The following is a 19,964-nucleotide window of genomic DNA, read 5'->3' on the forward strand; positions in this document are numbered from 1 at the left end:
AATACCCATCACAAATATCACTCTCTTAAAAAATTGCCGGCAGTTTGCACTAAGTCGCGCAAAGCTTGGCACAGCGAAGCACGGGCCCGTCACCGCTCGTACTCCCCCTCGACCGACACGTCTAGCTCCGAGATGCTTCCTCCTCGGGAGTATACGCATCCAGGCTATACAATATAGAGCGGAGGTTGCGCGCGATGTCTCCGTCGGTCGTAGCTACTGCGCATGCGCGGCTTGGCCACGTAGTGCGTTATCTGGTCGCTAGACGACGCGATGCTTGCTTACTCTTTCTTTCTGTGTTTTTCTCTCTCTCTATACTTCTTTCTCTCTCATTCTTTGATCTTCTCTTTCATTTCTTTGTGTATTTCCTTCTCTCCATTTCTCTCTTTCTCATTCCTTCTGTGCTACGCTTCACTCTCTCCCCTCCTCCTCACCATCACAGCTCTCCTCCTCACGCTCACTTTCCTTTCCTACCACTTTGCTACACTATACTACACAAGGCTATGCTATGCTCTGCTAGCGTGCCTGGATAGCCGAGTGGTTAGGCCGCTCGCATTCGGTTCGAGGGTACGCGGGTTCGAATCCAGCCTCGTGAACAATTTTTCTTCGGCAAGAATTGTTCTTTTTCTCTTTCTTTATATCTTTCTTTCCGTCTCTTTGTTTGCTTGTTCCTTTCTTTCTTTCTTTCTCTCTCTTTACGCGTTCTCAGGGTTATTACAGGCCACGCCGCAGCGGCGAGTAGTGGGATCTTCCCAAATTCCGTGGCACACGATGACGATAGTTTTCGGGCACGTTCACATTTTAAGCCGAGCTAGAACAGCTTCGATGATAAAAAAGGATCTTCATTCCGTATTGATGATACCTTTATTGGGTAGTTCGTATGCCCTAATTTACACCACTGGACTTTTTTTTGCACGTTTTATTACTCGGAAAACTGATTTTCAAACGGTGACATAAAACTAAATTAAAAATTTAGGTTGCTTCTAAAACCCTGGTTTATCTCCTATAAAATGAAGTTCATCAAGAGATCTCCATTCTTGATAATGTGGTTTATTTATTTCGTAGAGAAACACCTGTGGAAGTGTACGTTCTGGCGAGAGTGTGCCCCTCTTGACGAAGAACGCGTGCTGTTTGCAGATTGGAGTAAATTATTACGAGTCCAGTGAGGCCAACTGTTCACTGCAATAATTTGCGTCTTGTGTCATTCGGATAAAATTCTGCCTCGGGGAGGAGTCTTCTCTCTGTTTTCGGGTTCATAGGATAGTATTTGTGACCTGCAATAAATTTACAAATAGAAAAGCTGCAGATTCGCCCGGCAGGCAAATCATATTGTCATTGATGGCAGTCTGTGAAACCACTACACGAAATCCAAATAACACAATAGTTCACGGGAGGGTGGAGATTTGAAGTAATGAGAACTCATTGAACAAAGAATGTCGCTGTGCAAGGAGCCATCGTTTCAACAAGTGCACTTTTCTTCGTCGGAGACATGTTTCCGCTAATATTCTAAGGGGGACGGAGCCAAGTCTGCTGCACATATACTTTTGCTCGGTCGGGCCTGTCCAGTCATTGCTTAAAATGCAGGTATACGGCCAGGCAGAGGCCGAGGACCCCTGGTGTTACATTCTGACAATCGCTTACTTCCCAAATTCACTAGCAGAAAGCCGGGGACCAAAGGCAGGCTCGAGGCGCGCGAGCCAGATCTTTCGCTGCGCTCGTCGGCGATGGACAACGGACGCTCAGCCCAGGAACGGGTGCCTAAAAACTGCGCTCTCAAACAGAGTACACGTTTCCGTCATGACGAACAAGATATAAGTCACTGAAACAAGGTGGCATGCAAGCGCCTATACGTAGGCCTGTATTTTGTATGAAACTTTGAGTCACACCAAGACGCGAATGTCGAGGAGAGATAGAAAGGTGTGGGTTCTAGCTAGTTGGTACTCCATGATCAACACTTCTTGTGCAAGATTTCTGCGCCCGTCGGTGTCTGTTTCGTCCGTTGTCTAAGAAATTTTGCACAAGTGTTGATCAGAGAGATAAAAGTTGAGAAGCTCCAGAAATCGACTACTATACAGACAGACCATGTTTCATTTTGGAACTTCAGAACACCATGAACGTCAGTATAGCGTTTTCCTCAGACAAGGGTAGCTGGAGGAAACAGAAAGAGAGTATATATATATATATATATATATATATATATATATATATATATATATATATATATATATATATATATATAACAGAAAACAGCGCGGGCAAACGGAACAGAAAGACAGACAGGACTTGGCGCTGACTAATAACGTGAACGTTTATTTCGTAGGTACAAATGTATACACTTCTAGGGAAAATTAAATAACAAAAATGGCGAAGCTTTCACGAAGTCGCACAAGGTTTAAAACAGCGAAGCTGGACGATATTGAAGTGTAATACGGTTGCTTCTAGGTCGTTGCTAGGCTTTAGCTAGGTGATGCTAGGTTGTTTTTAGGCTGCTTCTAGGTTGTTGCTAGGCTTTAGCTAGGTGATGCTAGGTTGTTTTAGGTTGCTTCTAGGTCGTTGTTAGGCTTTAGCTAGGTGATGCTAGGTTGTTTTTAGGTTGCTTCTCAGCGCAGAGCGGTTCGAATTAAGCTACAGACAGTCACAGACACGACCGGGTGTCCAAACTCCAAGAGACAGAAACTTCCCGCTGAAACCGAGCGTTCGCACCTCCCATAGATGCACGGGCACGTCGTCTTTCGCGTAGGGCTTCCATCGATTCGGGGTCTTCTCGCAGCAACCGTTGCCTGTCCCGTTCCCTTACTATTCTCTCGCTGTACGTACCGCTGACGCACAGATGCACCAGCGAAGCTGAAACGTGCGGCCACGGTGTTCAGTCACTGGTGGAAAACAGCGCAATACAATGAAGACAAGAAAGACCAAACAAGAAGTTATAAAACCTGTTGGTATTTCTTGTGTTTCGTTGTATCGCGCTGTTTTGCACTATGAATAGTACCAACAAGCTCAAGCTTTTCTCGATTATTGGTTACGTCTGTCTAGAAATCTTAATGGGTGTTTGCCGCCCGTCTGTTGCCTTCTTAATTTTTAGTGGACCAGCGGTGAGTAGTGGGATCTGCCCAATTTCTGTGGCACATATGATGATGATAGTTTTTTGTGCATACTGGAGTTTTTACGGCTGGCTTAAACAGCTTAACCGTTAAAAAGGCGTGGAAAAGGGAAGCCCTACGCATGTGTCCCGACTGTGAACGCCCCTCGCCGAAATCCTTCCGTTTAGAAGAAGCAACATGCGACGCGGTTTGTGCTCCGAGAGAGAGAGAAAGGTTAAGTGAAAGGCAGGGAGGTTAACCAGAAGTTTTTCGGTTTGCTACCCTGCACTGGGAAAGGGTAAGGGGGACAGAAAGGTAAGGAAGGAAAAAAGAGTAAAAAAAAGAAAAAAAGAAACGCACACACACTCAAGCACGGGAGCATCATAGTCGTTTAGCGAGGTCGGTTGAGCGGAGAAACTTCAGCAGCGCCTTCGTCGTTTTCTGGTTGGAAGCTAGAACGTTCCGGCACTCCAGAATTGATTGTTCAGAAAGCAGCTGGTCATCGAGTGAGGACAATGACACAGGACGTGCGCAATGGTTTTCTCGCTGCCACAGTGAGCACAGGCAGCACTGTCTGCCATTCAGAGTCTGCCAGACTGAAGTTATCTGTGAGGTTCGAACCATATAGTTTCCCAATATTAGCTAGAAGTAACTCTGGCGCTGCGATCGTTCAGCCACAATGGCAATGATGGTTATAGTATATAGTGAAGTATAGTACTAGGATTTGCCTAACCTTCGTGCTTGCGGCTTCGAACGCACTTGTGGCTTCGCTTATTGTTGTGTTCTGGCGTTTGTTTTGGATAAAAGAATGGATCGTTGTGTACTTCGTGACCAGACTTCAATTAGTGAGCCTAAAAAGTTCAAAGTGATGAAGCGGAACTGCTGAACGTTTGCTGAACTTCGTCTTGCGACAAAGCGGATGCATGCCACACGGAGCCACACGGAGCCGAAAGAACGAAGTTTAGACAAATCCGTGTACTACCCATCATTCCCATGCTGGCTGAAGCGCCATGCGTTGCATGCAGTTCCCATAGCCCACGGATGAAGGAAAGTCCTCCGTGCCATAGACACTAGCGCCAGAGTTCCCTCTAGTGTATTTATAGGAAACTCTATGGTTCCAACGTCTTGCGGTGACCGTGACGTCGGGCAGACAGGTCGCTGCATCAACTGCCGGCTGCGAGAGCACAAGAATAACCTCAAGGCCAAAACTGGAAGCAATCTGGCAATTCATCGTGCCGAGTGTGGATGCACTCCTAATTTCGAACACACACGCGTCTTGCGCAGATATCGTGATTGCCGCGCCACGGGAAATTTACGAAGCGTTCACAATTCATTCCATTGGGCCATCGTCGATCGTACTATTCGACAAGAGAGTAGTTATCTCCGCATTTGACCATTGCATATTCAAGAGCTAGTCGGGACGCATGCGTAGGGCTGCCCACCTCTTTGTTATTTCACTTTCCAAAGAAGGAGTATATGTTTGTACCTACGAAATAAACGCTAATGTCGTTAGCCAGCGTCAAGTTCCTGTCTGTCTTTCTTGTCCTGTTTGCCAGCGCTGTTTCCTGTTATGAAGCCATGCCAACAAGCTCAAGTTCATAACCTTTTATAGAAATAGAGTAGTGAGGCTAACCAGAAAGTGTCCAATTATACCTTACGTTGGGGCAATAGTTCAGTTTGCGGGATCGACTAGAACAAATCCTTTACGTCCAGGAGAAAGGTAGTGCGAAGCTGCCATTGAACTTGTCGTTTAGAAATTTCGTGTTTGATTAGAGTTGGTTATCATACAAGGGGTCATCAGTTGTGGAGACTTAAGTTTCGCCTGTAGGAATACGCTACTAATTTCTGCCAGCAATTGATTTCAGAAACAACCACGTGTAACTGTGACTTGAATGTTTCACTTTAGTGTCCCTTTACTGCAACACGACGGGCCGGACGATAATGAAATATGTATTACAACGTCTCGTAACAATATGGCGGCGTACATGGCACAAAAGCTCTGATTCAGTTTGGTGAGACTTACAGTTCCCAAACGCGTGAAACGCCTCTACCACCCTCTTCATCGTGTTGAAGTCTCTGACTCGTAGAAACTCGATGAGCCATGCCATGACTCTGCAGAGGAGCATCTTCAGCATTAGCCGAACGTTTAGCACGGGTAATTTCCTCATCGCGCACTGCAAAGGTTCAACATATAGCACGTCATTACGGAAAGAAAGTGCACGGGTTAGACACTTTTGCTTTACTATACTGTCGCTACTAAATGAACTCCGCTCATTCTTAGCGGAATCGGAACATTTTTGCGGATATCGATTAGTAAAGCAATAAACTCCTACACTGAGGTCCATCGATGATTACAGTCAGACCCGACTAATCGAAGTCGGGTAAATCGAATTATACCTTACATTGAACTATATTCGAGCACGACACTGCTTTAATATGAATGCATAGGAGAATCTACGGTTATATCGAGCAAAAATAGCGGAACACTTTATACATCGAACATAGGCAGCGCGAAGGGCCCATGAGTTGGCTTTCCCTCACATAAAGTTGGCATTTTCTCGCGAAAGGGGGTTTTCCCGCATGCATTTGGGAGTGACAGCAGTGTGCTTTCTCCCATGATTCCTCGTCGTCACGCCCGTGGGTCCGTCGTGCGCGGTCGCTGCAATTGCATTTCGATTCTCCGTGATTCTCCGCTCGCTTTGTTACGCGGTGTCTGCTGTGAAACGGAAGAACCTGCTGTTCTCCGCAACGCTGGCGATAATCAACGCGGAGAAAAGCAGTCTGACGTCGACGCTGCGCACATCATCTCAAGAAGAGTGCTGAGTACGATAGTGAAGAGCAAGGCCGCCAAGGCGCACCATAGAGGCACCCGACGAGTACGCACTGCTGCGTGTAAAGATATTGAGGCGCTGTTTGCATCAATACCGTATTTTCTCGCGCATGACCCGCCCCTGCATATAATCTGCACCCCTGAATAACACTGCAGAAGAATAAAAAATAATTTCCGCGCATTGCCGGAAGCCGCCTTCGTAGTCGAGAGTTCGACGGAATACCGTCTGGTCAGGTAAGGCATTGTTAAAAGCAAGTCACCGACCAATGTCAAAACAAAACAAAATGACGTTTCGGGATCCCTTGTTCACAATGGAATGACGCCTAAGCAGCAGGTTCTTAAGCGTGACGCAATGTTCGGGAGTACACGTGGTTTAGTGGACCAGATGATCTATTCATTCTGTTACTTGGTGTCTGAATTATTAGTGATTCGAGAGTGAGCATCGTTTTCAAATTCTTCTCCCTGAAGAATTATCGTGAAGCAGTGCCGTGAAGACAACTTGCGCGCCAAACTTCGCACCGAAAATACGGTAACTTAAAAAAAAAGTTTTATATTGAATTATACGATATATGAACTAATTCGGTTTTTTGTCGGGTTCGATACATGCGGGTTTGACTGTACTTCGAAAATTGTTTCAGGATTCTTTAAACAAACAAGAAAACAAACACATTCCTCTTGTCATTCAACGCAAAACAGCATGTGCTAATGGTGCGTATTAACGCGATAGCGTTAAAGAGCTCGTTTCGCAGAAATTTCCGTGTCGGCGTCGGTGCCGAAGTCGTTGGTTGTGAGCGGAAAAGCATCGTCTTGTGCGTGACCGAAAAATCGAGAAAGGTGCAAATAAAATAAATAATAAAAATCTTAGGCTCGAGTGAGAATCGAACTTATGCCGTCTTCGTGGCAAGCAGGTGTTCTACCACAGAGCCATACTATTGCTTGAAGCTGCTTCGAAAGAAAAAAAAAACACTCTATGAATGTCATGTAGTGGAAGGAGTCTCCTTAACGCATGTAATATTGCGCGGCCGAAGCGTAGAATCGCGTCAGGCGTCGAAACGTGTGAATTGCGCGACGAGTGGCTGTTTTAAAGGCGCACCCATTACACAGTGCTCAGACATATTTAGTCATAGCAGCTGCGTAGGTTCGCGTGTTGACGTATACGGACGCGTAGTGGGCCCCTTCGCTGATTCGCAAAAGGAATAATTATGGCGTAGTGGGCATTTAACAACGGTACTTGCAGTAGGCATTCTAGGATAGTTTGAAACGGCCAATGTTACGCGCAGTCATTCGTTTCCTTACGGCACGGTTGAGGCATGCACCGAGAACCGAGGCGAGGCTAGCATTTGAGAAGGCGGTGCGCACGGGGCTCGATTATACGCTGTCGCGTTCTGCTCTTGAAGGCCAAGCTCGGCGTCTTCCAAGTTTTTTATCCTTACCACGATAGTGCTCATGAATTCGGTCACCATCTGGTCCTGTAAAAGTAAAAGTGTCCATTACACTCGCAAAATTATATGGCAGCAGGCTTTGAGTTGTAGGACGATGTTTTTGCTGCTCTCACTTACCTTATCAGCACCTGGTTCAAAACACATTAATTTACTGATATCAATGCACTGAAATGAACACAAGTACACAATCTAAGTTCATATTCTTGTGAAACTTCTTACAACGTTTGGCTTTGCTAGACACAGAGAGATGCTGACGACCCAAAAATGTGGTTCATCAGAAAAGCATTTAACTACTTGGATCTGAGGGACCACAAATAACTGGACGTTTCTCACCTGGAATCCGAACAACATCGTTTGAGATTCTTTATAGTTTTTTTCCAGATCGACTAATGTGTTTGTGACAGGCGCGAAAGCCAGTCGAGAAAGGGAGGCATTTATTGTTTATTCGAACGATAGTACGGCTGCGCACGCCGCCTACCAACCTCATCTTACTCCTCTGATTTCCAACATAGTGTAGGCAGTGATAACTTGACAAATTCATCCAATTGCTAAAAAAGAAGATAATTAACTTTTTCACATACATTCGTTGCTCGGCAGTTTTAGAAGAGCCCCTGCAACATTCTTCCAAGTATCATCGAATAGCTTCATTAAAGGAGTTCAAAGCCTCACGATCGAGTGGCGCAAAATTTTTTACGATCCGTGAAGTACGAGCGGGGCTTATAGCGAGCGCGTTGAAAGCTACGCAGGGAGGGGGACGAAAAGGGGGCAAAAAGCTACGACCGTTCGTCAGCGCGCGTCATGACCTTTCTTTCCAACGCGCGGCTTACTTTCAGTGTGATCGCGAGCGCGGGAACGTGGCGGCATCTTGCGGCGGCAGCGGTAACTATGCAGCTCACGATGATCAAATCAGCCAATGGCCGTGGACTTTGGGTTTATGGCGCCGTCATTTGGGTTTATACCATCATTCGTAGAGAGAAGAGGGAGCGATTTGTAGCTGACTACGTGCAGCGCTATAATGTTTGGCTCGCGTGTTCTCAGGAGCCTCGACTACCGATCGGCAGCGTTTTCTGACCATGCCCAAAAGGTGTTGCAGGGTCTCTTTGATGTCATAATGCTAAAACTTTAGCGCAAAAAGTGCACAGCGGACAAAGAAACGACGAGGACAGGCGCTAACTTCCAATTATCGTTTATTAAAGCAACATATATATATATATATATATATATATATATATATATATATATGTATATATATATTGCAACGGGTATGAGCCGAGCTAGAAGAAGAGGAAGAAGACGTGAGCTGGTTGAGCCTACCGACGCCCATCACTACCTGACCATCAACCTCGCCCTGTAAATAAACATAATTCAACCGTACCCGTAACAGTTTTGTGGTGGAGGTGCGGGGTACTTCGATCAAGACGACGGAGCCGCTGCCACTAGGTCTACGCCGAAGCCGACGCCTCGCTCGACTACCTCCGACACTACCGGGGATCCCGATGTCCAACAACGGTGACCAACAGTCGTCTCCGACTCCTCCGGCGCGGACAACCGGTGCCTGGATGCGTCAGATGGAGCCACGCCCTTTCTCTGGCAAATCCGGCGAGGACGTGGAGGAATGGCTCATCCACTACAAGCGTGTAAGCAAGTGTAACGGCTGGAACCCCACTGCTCAGCTGGAGCATGTAGTTCTCTTCCTGACAGACACTGCGCTGGTGTGGTTTGAGAACCACGAAGAATCATTGACAACCTGGGACCGCTTCGCTACTGAAATCACCGAGTGCTTCGGAGATTCTACCACGAAAAGGAAGCGGGCGGAGCAGACATTGCTTCAGCGCGCACAAGTGCCAGGTGAGACTTGTACTACGTATATAGAGGCTATCCTGAAGTTGTGTAAGACAGTGAATCCTCGAATGTCCGAAGAGGACAAAGTTGGGCACCTTCTCAAAGGTATTGCCGAGGATGTATATAACTACTTGATTGCCAAGGATTGCCTCACCTCGGTCGCTGATGTCATCAAGCATTGCCGCACATTTGAGACCTTGAAGCTACGCCGCATCACGCCTAAGTTCGGCAGGTTAGCAAATGTTGCGACTGTAGCAAGCGTTGATGACAGCTACAGTGTTCAATTTGACTTTGCGGCAATTGTAAGACAAATTGTCCGCGAAGAACTCGAAAGGCACATCAAATCGGCGGATGTCGAACAACCTGGTTGTGCTTTTAACCAACCGCACGAACCTGCATCCGCTGTATCCACATTGTCGGCCATGTCAGGCGGCGCAGACTTTCGCGCCGACCAGCTGCGACAGCAACCGAAGTTCAGTTCCCAATGACGTGACGCACGACCAACGCACTCGTAGGGATACGACTACGAATCGGCACCCCGAAGATCGTGTTTCTACACGCAGCGTCCCCAGAGCTCATCCCGAAGCCTACAACGCCGGTCGCCCATCGCCTGTCTGCTACAGCTGTGGTGCCGTAGGTCACATCTCTCGTTTTTGTCGCCGGCGCCGCGAAACAAGATACGGCCCACCACCGACTTGGCCTAACCTTGAACAAGGAATTTATGACGATCATTGGCCGACAGAACCTCAGGCAGCAAACACCACAGGCTTGCCACCCAGGAATACCTCCGTCACTACAACAGAAGGAGTGACTCGCCAGCTTCAGACCGTAGCCTACGCCACCGACCAGACGCCAACGCCGTTCACCGTCGCCACGGCGACGTTCTACGTCACCACCGCCGTCGGGAAACTAGCCGGCGCGGCCGATGGAGGTAAGGTCGCCGGCCAGTCTCCGTCTCTGCGAACTACTCCTCTTCCTATTATGATGGTCAGAACAAAGTGTGTGTGTTAATTGATAGTGTACCTGCCACTGCGTTAGTAGATACTGGTGCTACGGTTTCCGTCATGTGTGTGACATTCAAAGAAAGGCTGGGTCGGAAAGTTATGTTCCCGTGGAATGGTAGTGTGACATGGTGTCAGTGGAGAGTGCCTTGTTCCCCCTCGGTATTTGTGTGGCAAGTGTCTTATTCGGCGAGCAAGAACTCATAACGGAATTTCTTATTCTACCACGGTGCACTCATGATGTGATTCTCGGATCGACTTCTTCAGGACTGTGGTGCTTCCGTTAACTGTGGCACAGGGGAAATTACGTTGAATAGCGCGCTTCTTTCTACTCTTGCGGACACATCCTTACCAGAGAAAAACTATTTTGTCGTATCGAACGATTCGCTTAAGCGCCGTGGTCCCTATCGCGTGTTCCTGTTCATGTTGCTGCTTCCGACCTTTCATCGTTCGACGCGCAAATCCAACCATTTGCCACGGTTGCGTGAAGAAAGATGTACTTGTGCCGCGTTCTCTCGTGACAGTTGTGAATGGCGCCTCAAATTTGTGGGCTTTCAATTGTTCTTCGGTGCCTGCTATTCTTCCCCGCGATATGAAGCTCGCTAAATTTGACGAAGTGACTTACAGCTCTATCACAGTTTTAAGCGAGGAGGAGCAGTCTCAAACAAGCGACCCCCAACGAAGCAGTTCCGAAGAACAGGTCTTACGGATGATCAGCAAGTCGCTGCCCTCACATGAACGCCACGCTCTTGCACGAGTCCTTTTGACACATCTTTCTGTGTTCGATTTCACACAAGGTGATACGGAGGCTTCACTGCCACGTTCTCGTGCTCACCACAGAATTGACACCGGATCTGCACACCCCATTCGTCAAAAGCCTTACCGCGTGTCTGCTACGGAAAGGACAGTTATAGCTGAACAGGTGACCGACATGTTACGGAAGGGGTGTTGTCAAAGAGTCATCTAGTCCGTGGGCAGCACCAGTGATCTTAGTAAAGAAGAAGATGGATCTTGGCGGTTCTGTGTTGACTACAGAAAACTAAACGCGGTCATCAAAAAGGATGTGTATCCGCTACCTAGAATTGATGATGTCATCGATTGCCTACATTCCGCTGCCTACTTTTCGTCGCTGGATTTGCGATCAGGGTATTGGCAGATACCCATGCACCCAAATGACAAGGAGAAAACGGCCTTCGTGACGCCCGACGGCCTATATGAATTTAATGTGATGCCGTTCGGCCTTTGTAATGCGCCAGCAACGTTCGAACGATTTACGGACACTATACTTCGCGGACTTAAATGGGAAATTTGTTTGTGCTACCTCGATGATGTGGTGATTTTTGGCAGCACACTGAACGAGCACAACAGACGCCTCAGTCTTGTTCTGGATTGCGTGGAAAAGGCCGGCTTGATCTTAAACTTAAAGAAATGTCGTTTCGGTGAAACGGAGACATTAGTACTTGGGCATCTCGTTGATAAAAACGGTGTGAGGCCAGACCCACGCAAGATCGAGGCTGTCAGCTCTTTCGAACCACCTAAGTCCTTGCGGGAGCTGCGAAGCTTCTTGGGCTTCTGCTCGTATTTTCGTCGCTTCGTTCCAAGGTTCGCAGACGTGGTGCATCCCCTAACATGTCTTCTCCAAAAAGACGTCCCTTTCAACTGGACTTCCGCTTGCGGACGATGCGTTCCGACAGCTAAAGTTTCTGCTAACGTCGGGGCCCATATTGCGTCACTTCGATGCGTCCTCGCCGACGGAAGTGCACGCTGATGCTAGTGGCATCGGCATCGGTGCCGTACTGGTGCAGCGTCATCAAGGAGCAGAACACGTAGTGGCTTATGCCAGCCGCTCTTTCAGTAAGGCTGAGCGAAACTATACCGTGACGGAACAAGAATGCTTGGCAGCTGTTTTCGCAGTACACAAATTTCGACCTTATATCTACGGACGCCCGTTCACAATCGTCACCGACCACCACGCTTTATGCTGGCTGGTGAATCTCCGTGACCCAAGTGGACGGCTTGCGCGTTGGGCTCTTCGACTACAGGAGTACGACTTTGTCATCTCGTACAAGTCTGGACGTCACCACGCAGATGCAGACTGTCTCTCCCGCCTTCCTCTGACGACGACCGAGTGTGACGAAGACAGTTTTGACGACTGCTTTGCCCCCATTTCCTCCACATTCCCAGACTCGACGACTTTCAAGACAACAAAAAAATGATATTGCTTTGGAACCACTATTCGTCGCTGCAACGCGTCCCGGAGCCACCGGTCGCTTTCGTGTCCGTGAAGGCCTGCTTTACAAGACGAATTATTCGGCTAAAGGCGCACGCTTCCTTCTGGTCGTGCCACGGAGTCTGCGATTGGAAATACTGAGAGCCATGCACGACGAAGCAACCGCTGGTCATTTGGGGTTCATCAGAACTTTGAACCGGATGCAGGAGCGATTTTACTGGCCCAGAATGCGAGACACAGTCAAACACTATGTCGCAAGTTGCGAACAGTGTCAACGCTACAAGCGCCCTCCGACTTCTCCGCCGGGTCTACTCCAACCACTATCACCGCCTCGTCTACCATTTGAACAAGTGGGTATTGATCTTCTAGGCCCATTTCCACGATCATCTAACGACAATCGATGGGTGATAGTATGTGTCGACCATCTGACTCGTTACGCAGAAACGGCGGCCATACCATCTTCGACAGCTGCGTGCGTTGCAATGTTTTTGCTTCGATTTATCATTCTTCGGCATGGTCCTCCCCGTGTGATCATTAGTGATCGTGGTCGTCAGTTCGTCGCGGACGCCGTAGAAGAACTGGTTCGTCTGTGCAATTCGCAGTTCCGTCATTCATCGCCTTATCACCCTCAGACGAATGGGCTTGTAGAGCGTACGAACAGAACTCTGACTAACATGTTGGCCATGTACGTATCTTCCGACCACAAAGACTGGGACGATGTTCTCCCCTTCATCACATATGCGTACAATACTGCAAAGCATGAGACGACCGATTACAGTCCATTTTACCTCCTTTATGCACGTTCACCGCTAAGCTGCATCGACACGATACTACCGTTTGACTTTCATAGCGACTATGTCGCGCGGACGCTGTGTCTTGCCGAAGAAGCCCGGCGTATTGCTCGCCTTCGTAATGTGGCATCGCAGCAGCGATCGAAAGAACGCTATGACAGCCGCCATCAGACTGTCTCGTACTGCAAGGGAGACTTCGTGTGGTTGTGGACCCCGCAGCGTAAACGGGGCTTATGCGAAAAGTTTTTAGCCCAGTACACGGGTCCATTCGTCATCGTTGATCGTTTGAGCGATTTGACGTACGTGGTGGCACGCTCGACGTCAGCTGGCCGTCGGTCAAGCCGGACCCAGCTGGTACATGTTGCCCGTCTCAAGCGGTTTCACCCTGCACATTCTCAGTGATTCAGACTCGCCCAGCGGGCTTCGGTCTGGGAACCGGGGAATGCAACGGGTATGAGCCGAGCTAGAAGAAGAGGAAGAAGACGTGAGCTGGTTGAGCCTACCGACGCCATCACTACCTGACCATCAACCTCGCCCTGTAAATAAACATAATTCAACCGTACCCGTAACAATATATATATATATATATATATATATATATATTATATATATATATATATATATATATATATATATACCTGCACATGTGATTACAAACGATATCAGTCAACGCACAAGGGGAAAACCTAAACAAAAAACAGCAAAACTACGCGGGACCAACACGTGCGGGTGAATTTAAGTAATCTAGTTCCTTTTTGTTAGTGTGCTTGCTGACGCAGCTTCCATTAGCAATCGCTGCCGCCTCAATGACGCGTCAGCAAGCCATCCATCGCACAACAAAAAAGGAACTAGATTACTTAAATTCACCCGCACCTGTTGGTCCCCGCGTAGTTTTGCTGTTTTTTGTTTAGGTTTTCCCCTTTTGCGTTGACTGTTATTGTTGCAATCACATGTGACAGGTATATATGTGTGTGTTGCTTTAATAAACGATAGTTGGAAGTTAGCGCTTGTCCTCGTCGTATCTTTGTCCGCTGCGCACTTTTTGCGCTATAGTTTTAGCATTAGGGAATACCAACTAGCTCGCTCCCACACCTTGATCTTTGATGTCGAGGAGACAACCAACAGCCGCTCGATATCGTATCAGTCGTGTTTCACGAAATAATCAGTTTTCTCAGCGAAACTGTAGATTGTGATAAACCAAGGAAAGGCACGTGGGTGCGTAGGAGGGTGACGCAGATAACAGGGAGCACACACTTTGCTGCGCCGACATGCGCCGGCGGTAAACCACGTGACGCGAGGCGTTCGTTTAAACGCACCTGTCTGAACCTGCAGGTCACGTGATCTCGCTTAGACCAATGAGGTGTAAGCGCGCGTTTTTCAAATCTAGCAGGGAATTTACGACAACACGTGATCACGCTAGCCAATCGAGTACGCTGCACGCTTACAGCTTCGCTGTGCGACGGTCACGGCATGTAACTGGATGATTTTTGTTGTTGTTGCATGGCCATTTGCTGGCCTTGTCATGAAATAGTGTAAAGCGTGCGCTCACTGGAACAGGAAAATAAATATGATCAAACCAGATGAATCCCCATGAACTAAATCAAATTTCTGGTGCTCTAAATGGACCGTGTTTTACGCAGTGCAGCCGTCTAGGACATACCCGAGTTTACAGTGAGCGCATAAGTGTGACAGTATTTACTTTGATTAACCGACTCACGTCTCTGATGTCCAGCGGGTCGCTGAAGGTGACATTGACGACGCCGCTGCACGGATTTTGTGATAGCAGGTGCCTATCGCAGGTTCACTTTCTTCTGATCTGCGTTACAATGGCCTCGGCAGAAGCACCTCGAGAACGGGTGCCACGACCTTCGACACTGCAGAGGGCAAGCAGCATTTCGAGCGATGAACAAGAGACAACGTTTTAGCGCTGAACTAGTGATGTTGTTAACTTGCGCACAACGTATACCTTGTCGCTCAGCTCTTTATGCTAATTGCTTCATTGCCCCCGACAATAGTTGCATGGAATAACCAGCTGTACCACATTGCCGCTCAAGCCGATTTCACAACTTTTCAGGAACTGTCAAGAAAAATTTCTGGGTAAATATTCATCATGTACTCTTTTAACGTTTATTCATTTCTTGTTCAGTGTATATGTTCCTCTTGTGATAATTTTTAGCGATTTACAGGCCCATTGTACAGGCCTAGTATATTATTTATTTATTTGTCAATTGAAAACTTGTGTAGCTCCCGACCAAGACTTCCTTTTACTTGTGTTCCTTGTATGCTATTTGTTAGTGTCATTAATTTACGTTTTCTTTGTCAATTTTCTATGTCTCCTCTAACTTTCATTTGTTAATGTATTTCGTATTTTGTTTGATTTGGTATACTTAGCTCGATTTGTTTAAAATGCGAAGCATTTCTTAGCGAACCCTTGTCACTGAGCGTTTCTATCCATCCATCCATCCATCCATCCATCCATCCATCCATCCATCCATCCATCCGTCCGTCCGTCCGTCCGTCTATCTATCTATCTATCTATCTATCTATCTATCTATATATTCTATCTATCTATCTAGCTATCTATCTATCTCTCTATCTATCTTTATCTATCGATCTATCTATCTATCATCTATCTATCTATCTATCTATCTATCTATCTATCTATCTATCTATCTATCTATCTATCTATCTATCTATCTATCTATCTATCTATCTATCTATCTATCTATCTATCTATCTATCTATCTGGCCGCCTACGTCTGGGTGCTCCCGTGATCGTCTCCTTAACTTGGTGTAGACCAAGATTGGCATGGCAGGGTCGGAGGATTTGACGAATATGACTGTCGGGTCATGACGTGAATAACGTGAAAACCCCGTTGCGTAGGTCGTCAAACCCTTTCCTCCAGACACGTGTGGCACATAACCGTTTATACCACGGGCCGCGGTGCATTGGTATGCGCCACAGGTTATTGACAGTTTATATCTACCCAGGAACCGCGAGAACAGACATTGGTAATTTAAGTGCGAGAGTGTTAAGAAAAAAGATGGTTGATTCCCTCTGTCATATGAATCGGATAAACACGAAAGTGAAACGTGTCGTCACAGAAGTAGTTTATTGTTATAGTGCATTGGTATATGAGAGCTTGTACAATGTCTACTGCTGTTTGGCACATATAGCATCGCTTGATATGGACGCATCGCATTCACGTTGACGCCTAGTGGCACATCTCCGTACCGACGACAAACGCCCGTGATCATGATTTAACCCTTGCGGTAGCTGACGTTTCTTACGTATAACGTGGACACCGCATATGGTGATCCCGCGCAAAGATGGCATCAACATACTCCGATATGCCACTCCTTCAAAGCGTCGTGAAATGCGAAGAGAAAACGCTACGCGCGTCGTGTCTTCCCTCTGGCCTGGCCGTTACTACTCACAGGGCGAGCGGGCAACGCGCTGCGACAGGCGAGCGTCGGAGTGCTATTTGTCGATATGTATGGATGCTATGAGCGAGGCTTGCGCTAAAGCCGCCACCCATCACGGTGTGTTAAAGAAGTCTAGGGTTGACGAAAAACTCGTCTGGCGAGGAAAAATCATGGTCGAAGAAACACGTACACTTCGCCAACTAAAATAAAACAACAACAGAATTGACGTTTCGGCGCCCAGCACGAGGTGCCTTGTTCACAATGAACGAATGCATGCTGGTCCTTTATTATATATGCGTCGAAAGGTGCAACGCGCTTGCGTATACCTCAGGGAGTGGACCCCCTGTCCGATTTATCGTGGTGAAACACACAGCGCGAAACTACGACGGGGACACAGGAAGGAAAACACACACCTTCTGTGTCCCCGTCGTAGTTCGCGCTGTGTGTTTCACTATGCTACACCAACATTCCCAAATTCGCTTTATTGCGATTTATCGTGAGTTGATTGTATGCAAAAAGATTCGATGAGCAGGCGGGATGATACTTTTCATCTTTTTGTATGATGGAAGCGATTGCCAATCAAGACAGTGTCCAGTTTTTTCACTATGCTCTGCCAGGGCGTTCCAAATCGTGTGCCTTTTGGCTACATCATTACGGTGCTGCTGCAGTCTTCTTTTAAAATTTCCAGTCTCGCCTATATAGCACGCCTGGCAATCTTGGCACGGAATTTTGTAGACGATGCCAGGGTATCTTTCCTTTTTAAGTCGGTCTTTCACTCGAACGAGTTGTTGTTTCAGCTTGCTTGAGGGGAGTGGCAGACTTCGTAATCTTGGAATATTCTTGAAAGGGACTCGCTCACGCCTCGTGCATAGGGGAGTGAAGCCCGCTTCTTCGTTGTCGTTGCCCTGGCAGAGGGGTCAGCTGTGCGCTTTTCTTCACTTTTTATAAAACGACTGGGGTATCCATTGCCGATCAAAGTGTGTTAAAGCGTTGACGAAATTAAACTTGTATTGGAAACGCGCCGATGGTCGTTACAACGGCGCGGTTTTTTTTGTTTGTTTGTTTTTTCAAGCTTGGTGGCACAGATGTCACCGCCCCGTTATAAAGGGGACGCTCATAGCATCCATCCATCCAGAGCACTGTGAGAGGCAAGTGTGAAAGATAAATGGCGCGTTCATGTCGCCTCCGCAATGCGTTTGGCGGTAGCTCAGTGGGCTAAACACCCGCCAGCCGTCGTCGCGGACTGAGAGGTCATGGGTTCGATTCCCGTCAACGGAACTTTTTCATATAGCTTTTTTTCTTTGTCATCTGATGGCGTTCATTTTGCTGACGTACTTCCGTGACAGAAATACGTCATGAAGTCTTGGTGGACCCGGCATAAAACACTTTCGTGTTTAAAACCGACATCGGCAGCGTTGACCCCGACACAAGGAAAGAAAAAAAGTACACTCAGAGGAAATGGAAAAATAAGTCTTCTGTGTGAATACAAGTATTTACCACAGAAGCCACGCCAGGTCTATAAACTGGTTTGCAAAAACATCCTATGCGGGCGTAATGTCGGTGTAACGTCGATTGTGGTTTGGTGCTGGCTATCTAATTTTACAAGAACGCAATAACACTACATATGTACTCCTACGATGAAGGCTTCATATCAGATTAACGTCTGTGGTTCCAATGTTGGCTCCGCCTTTATAGCAGTCTAATAAACATTGCATTTGTATTCCCATGATTACGCAAGCTACATTGAAGCATTGCTCGACCCCGGAGCAATACATTAACGAACGTTAGGTATGATATTCACATGACTGCACTATAAAGTGCATTAGTTTTGATAATACTGACGTATGTACTCTAACGTGAGGGCTGACGTTACGTCGCACCATATATGTTACCCTTTAAACGCCAGTATTGTCGACGTGCCTGGTAAGCCCACGATGTGTACACAGCTACTACACTTACAAAAACACGTCGGTCGACCTCGTAACGCTTGGCTCAAAGCCATCAAATACAGCATAGATGTACTCGCTGACTGCTTCACATGAAACCGATTCCCACAATGCGTGGGATCTGCCGAATTTTTTGTATAACCTTGTCTTAAATTGTGTAAAAATACATTGATTTGCCTCATGTGTCTGTTCCGCTTCGTAATACGCTTCGGGGGCCTTCAGGGGTATTTTTAAATAAATAAATAAATAAATAAATAAATAAATAAATAAATAAATAATGTTATTGACCCATCTAGTAATGTTATGACATTTACGTATATTCAGCAGTAAATTTTATCACTCAGCAACATTGAAGCTATCATAGCTTTTATTCATCGGTGCGGAGACTGTGTGTCATATATAGTTTCATAATGCAAACCTGGAGGGGAATCTGGCTCTATATGTGGAGCTCCGTGAGCGGCGCTTCAAACGTCCGTGGGAAGATGGAAAGTACATGCTTTGGATCTCTTCGGATGGATTTAGTTCTGAGATTCCCAACGCTTGTTCACCGAGCAGGAAGTGCTATGAAGTCATTTCCAATTAAAGTTTACTTTATATTTCCGTGCCCAAACTTACTGCAGAAAATTTACGTGAATGTGAGATTGAAATTAAGTATGAACAAATTCAAACAGCATTGTATGCATTGTGTGTTCTAGATTTGGCGTTGCCAATTAATGAATTTTTTTTTTTACCACAGTCCTATATTTTTTAGACTGCGCTTTCGGGGTTGGTATAATCCCAGAGACATTCCCTGTAAGCTTGCGTTTTTTTTTCTATTTCAACTATCAACTACATTTCACATTTTACCTTGTTTACAATAAAAAAAAACTGGAATAAAAGGCAAGGGCAAGGAACAAGAAAATTACACAACAGCAGCTTGATGGGGTTCCCGCCCCCTTTGTTTGTAGTGTGCACGTATATCTCGCAGGAATACGGCCAGCGCTGGTTCGGACTTAGCGAGCCACGGGGCCGCGTTTTCCGACGCCTCGCGTGAACTAGCGCGCCGCTGCACACGTGCGTTCGGGCAACAAAGGCGCCGAGCGCAGCGCGGCAAGTACACAGCACTGCTCTCGCAATCCGCAGCACTTTATTGCCTGCGGCAGCACCACAAAAAGCGTACCACGCCCGCTCCCAAAGGCGGCGGGAAAAGCAAAGAGGCTCAACCACGCCACGGGCTAAAATACAGAACAAAGGGTGCTGCTAGCACGTCCGTGGGCATGGCTCACGGCGACACGCCGCAAGAAAAGGTCCCTCGCGCATGCCATGCTGCGTACCCTCCACGATCAGCGGCCACAGGGCCCGATCGCTCGAGGGAGGCAAACTCCGTTCGCACGTTGGCT

At 47.2% G+C, this 19,964-nt stretch overlaps 1 protein-coding gene across 9 annotated transcripts in view; it reads right to left on the reverse strand.

Annotated features, from left to right (window-relative positions):
• Nucleotides 1-1,048: 1,048 nt before the first annotated feature.
• LOC119401015 (uncharacterized) overlaps nt 1,049-19,964 on the reverse strand; it is a 63,481-nt gene continuing 44,565 nt past the window's right edge. For 7 of the 9 annotated variants that reach the window (XM_049418105.1, XM_049418100.1, XM_049418103.1 and 4 more), the window contains exons 8-11: nt 7,467-7,514; nt 7,341-7,376; nt 5,101-5,251; nt 1,049-1,271 (exon numbers count right to left, since the gene is read on the reverse strand). In XM_049418105.1, coding sequence (XP_049274062.1) covers nt 1,174-1,271; nt 5,101-5,251; nt 7,341-7,376; nt 7,467-7,514 — 333 coding nt within the window. In that variant the 3' untranslated portion in view covers nt 1,049-1,173. The remainder of the gene's footprint in view (nt 1,272-5,100; nt 5,252-7,340; nt 7,377-7,466; nt 7,515-19,964) is intronic. The other 2 variants (XM_049418101.1, XM_049418102.1) reach the window with 2 other exon arrangements.

The sequence above is a fragment of the Rhipicephalus sanguineus genome, chromosome 7 (assembly GCF_013339695.2).
Source record: "Rhipicephalus sanguineus isolate Rsan-2018 chromosome 7, BIME_Rsan_1.4, whole genome shotgun sequence".
In the NCBI taxonomy this organism is placed as follows: domain Eukaryota; kingdom Metazoa; phylum Arthropoda; class Arachnida; order Ixodida; family Ixodidae; genus Rhipicephalus; species Rhipicephalus sanguineus.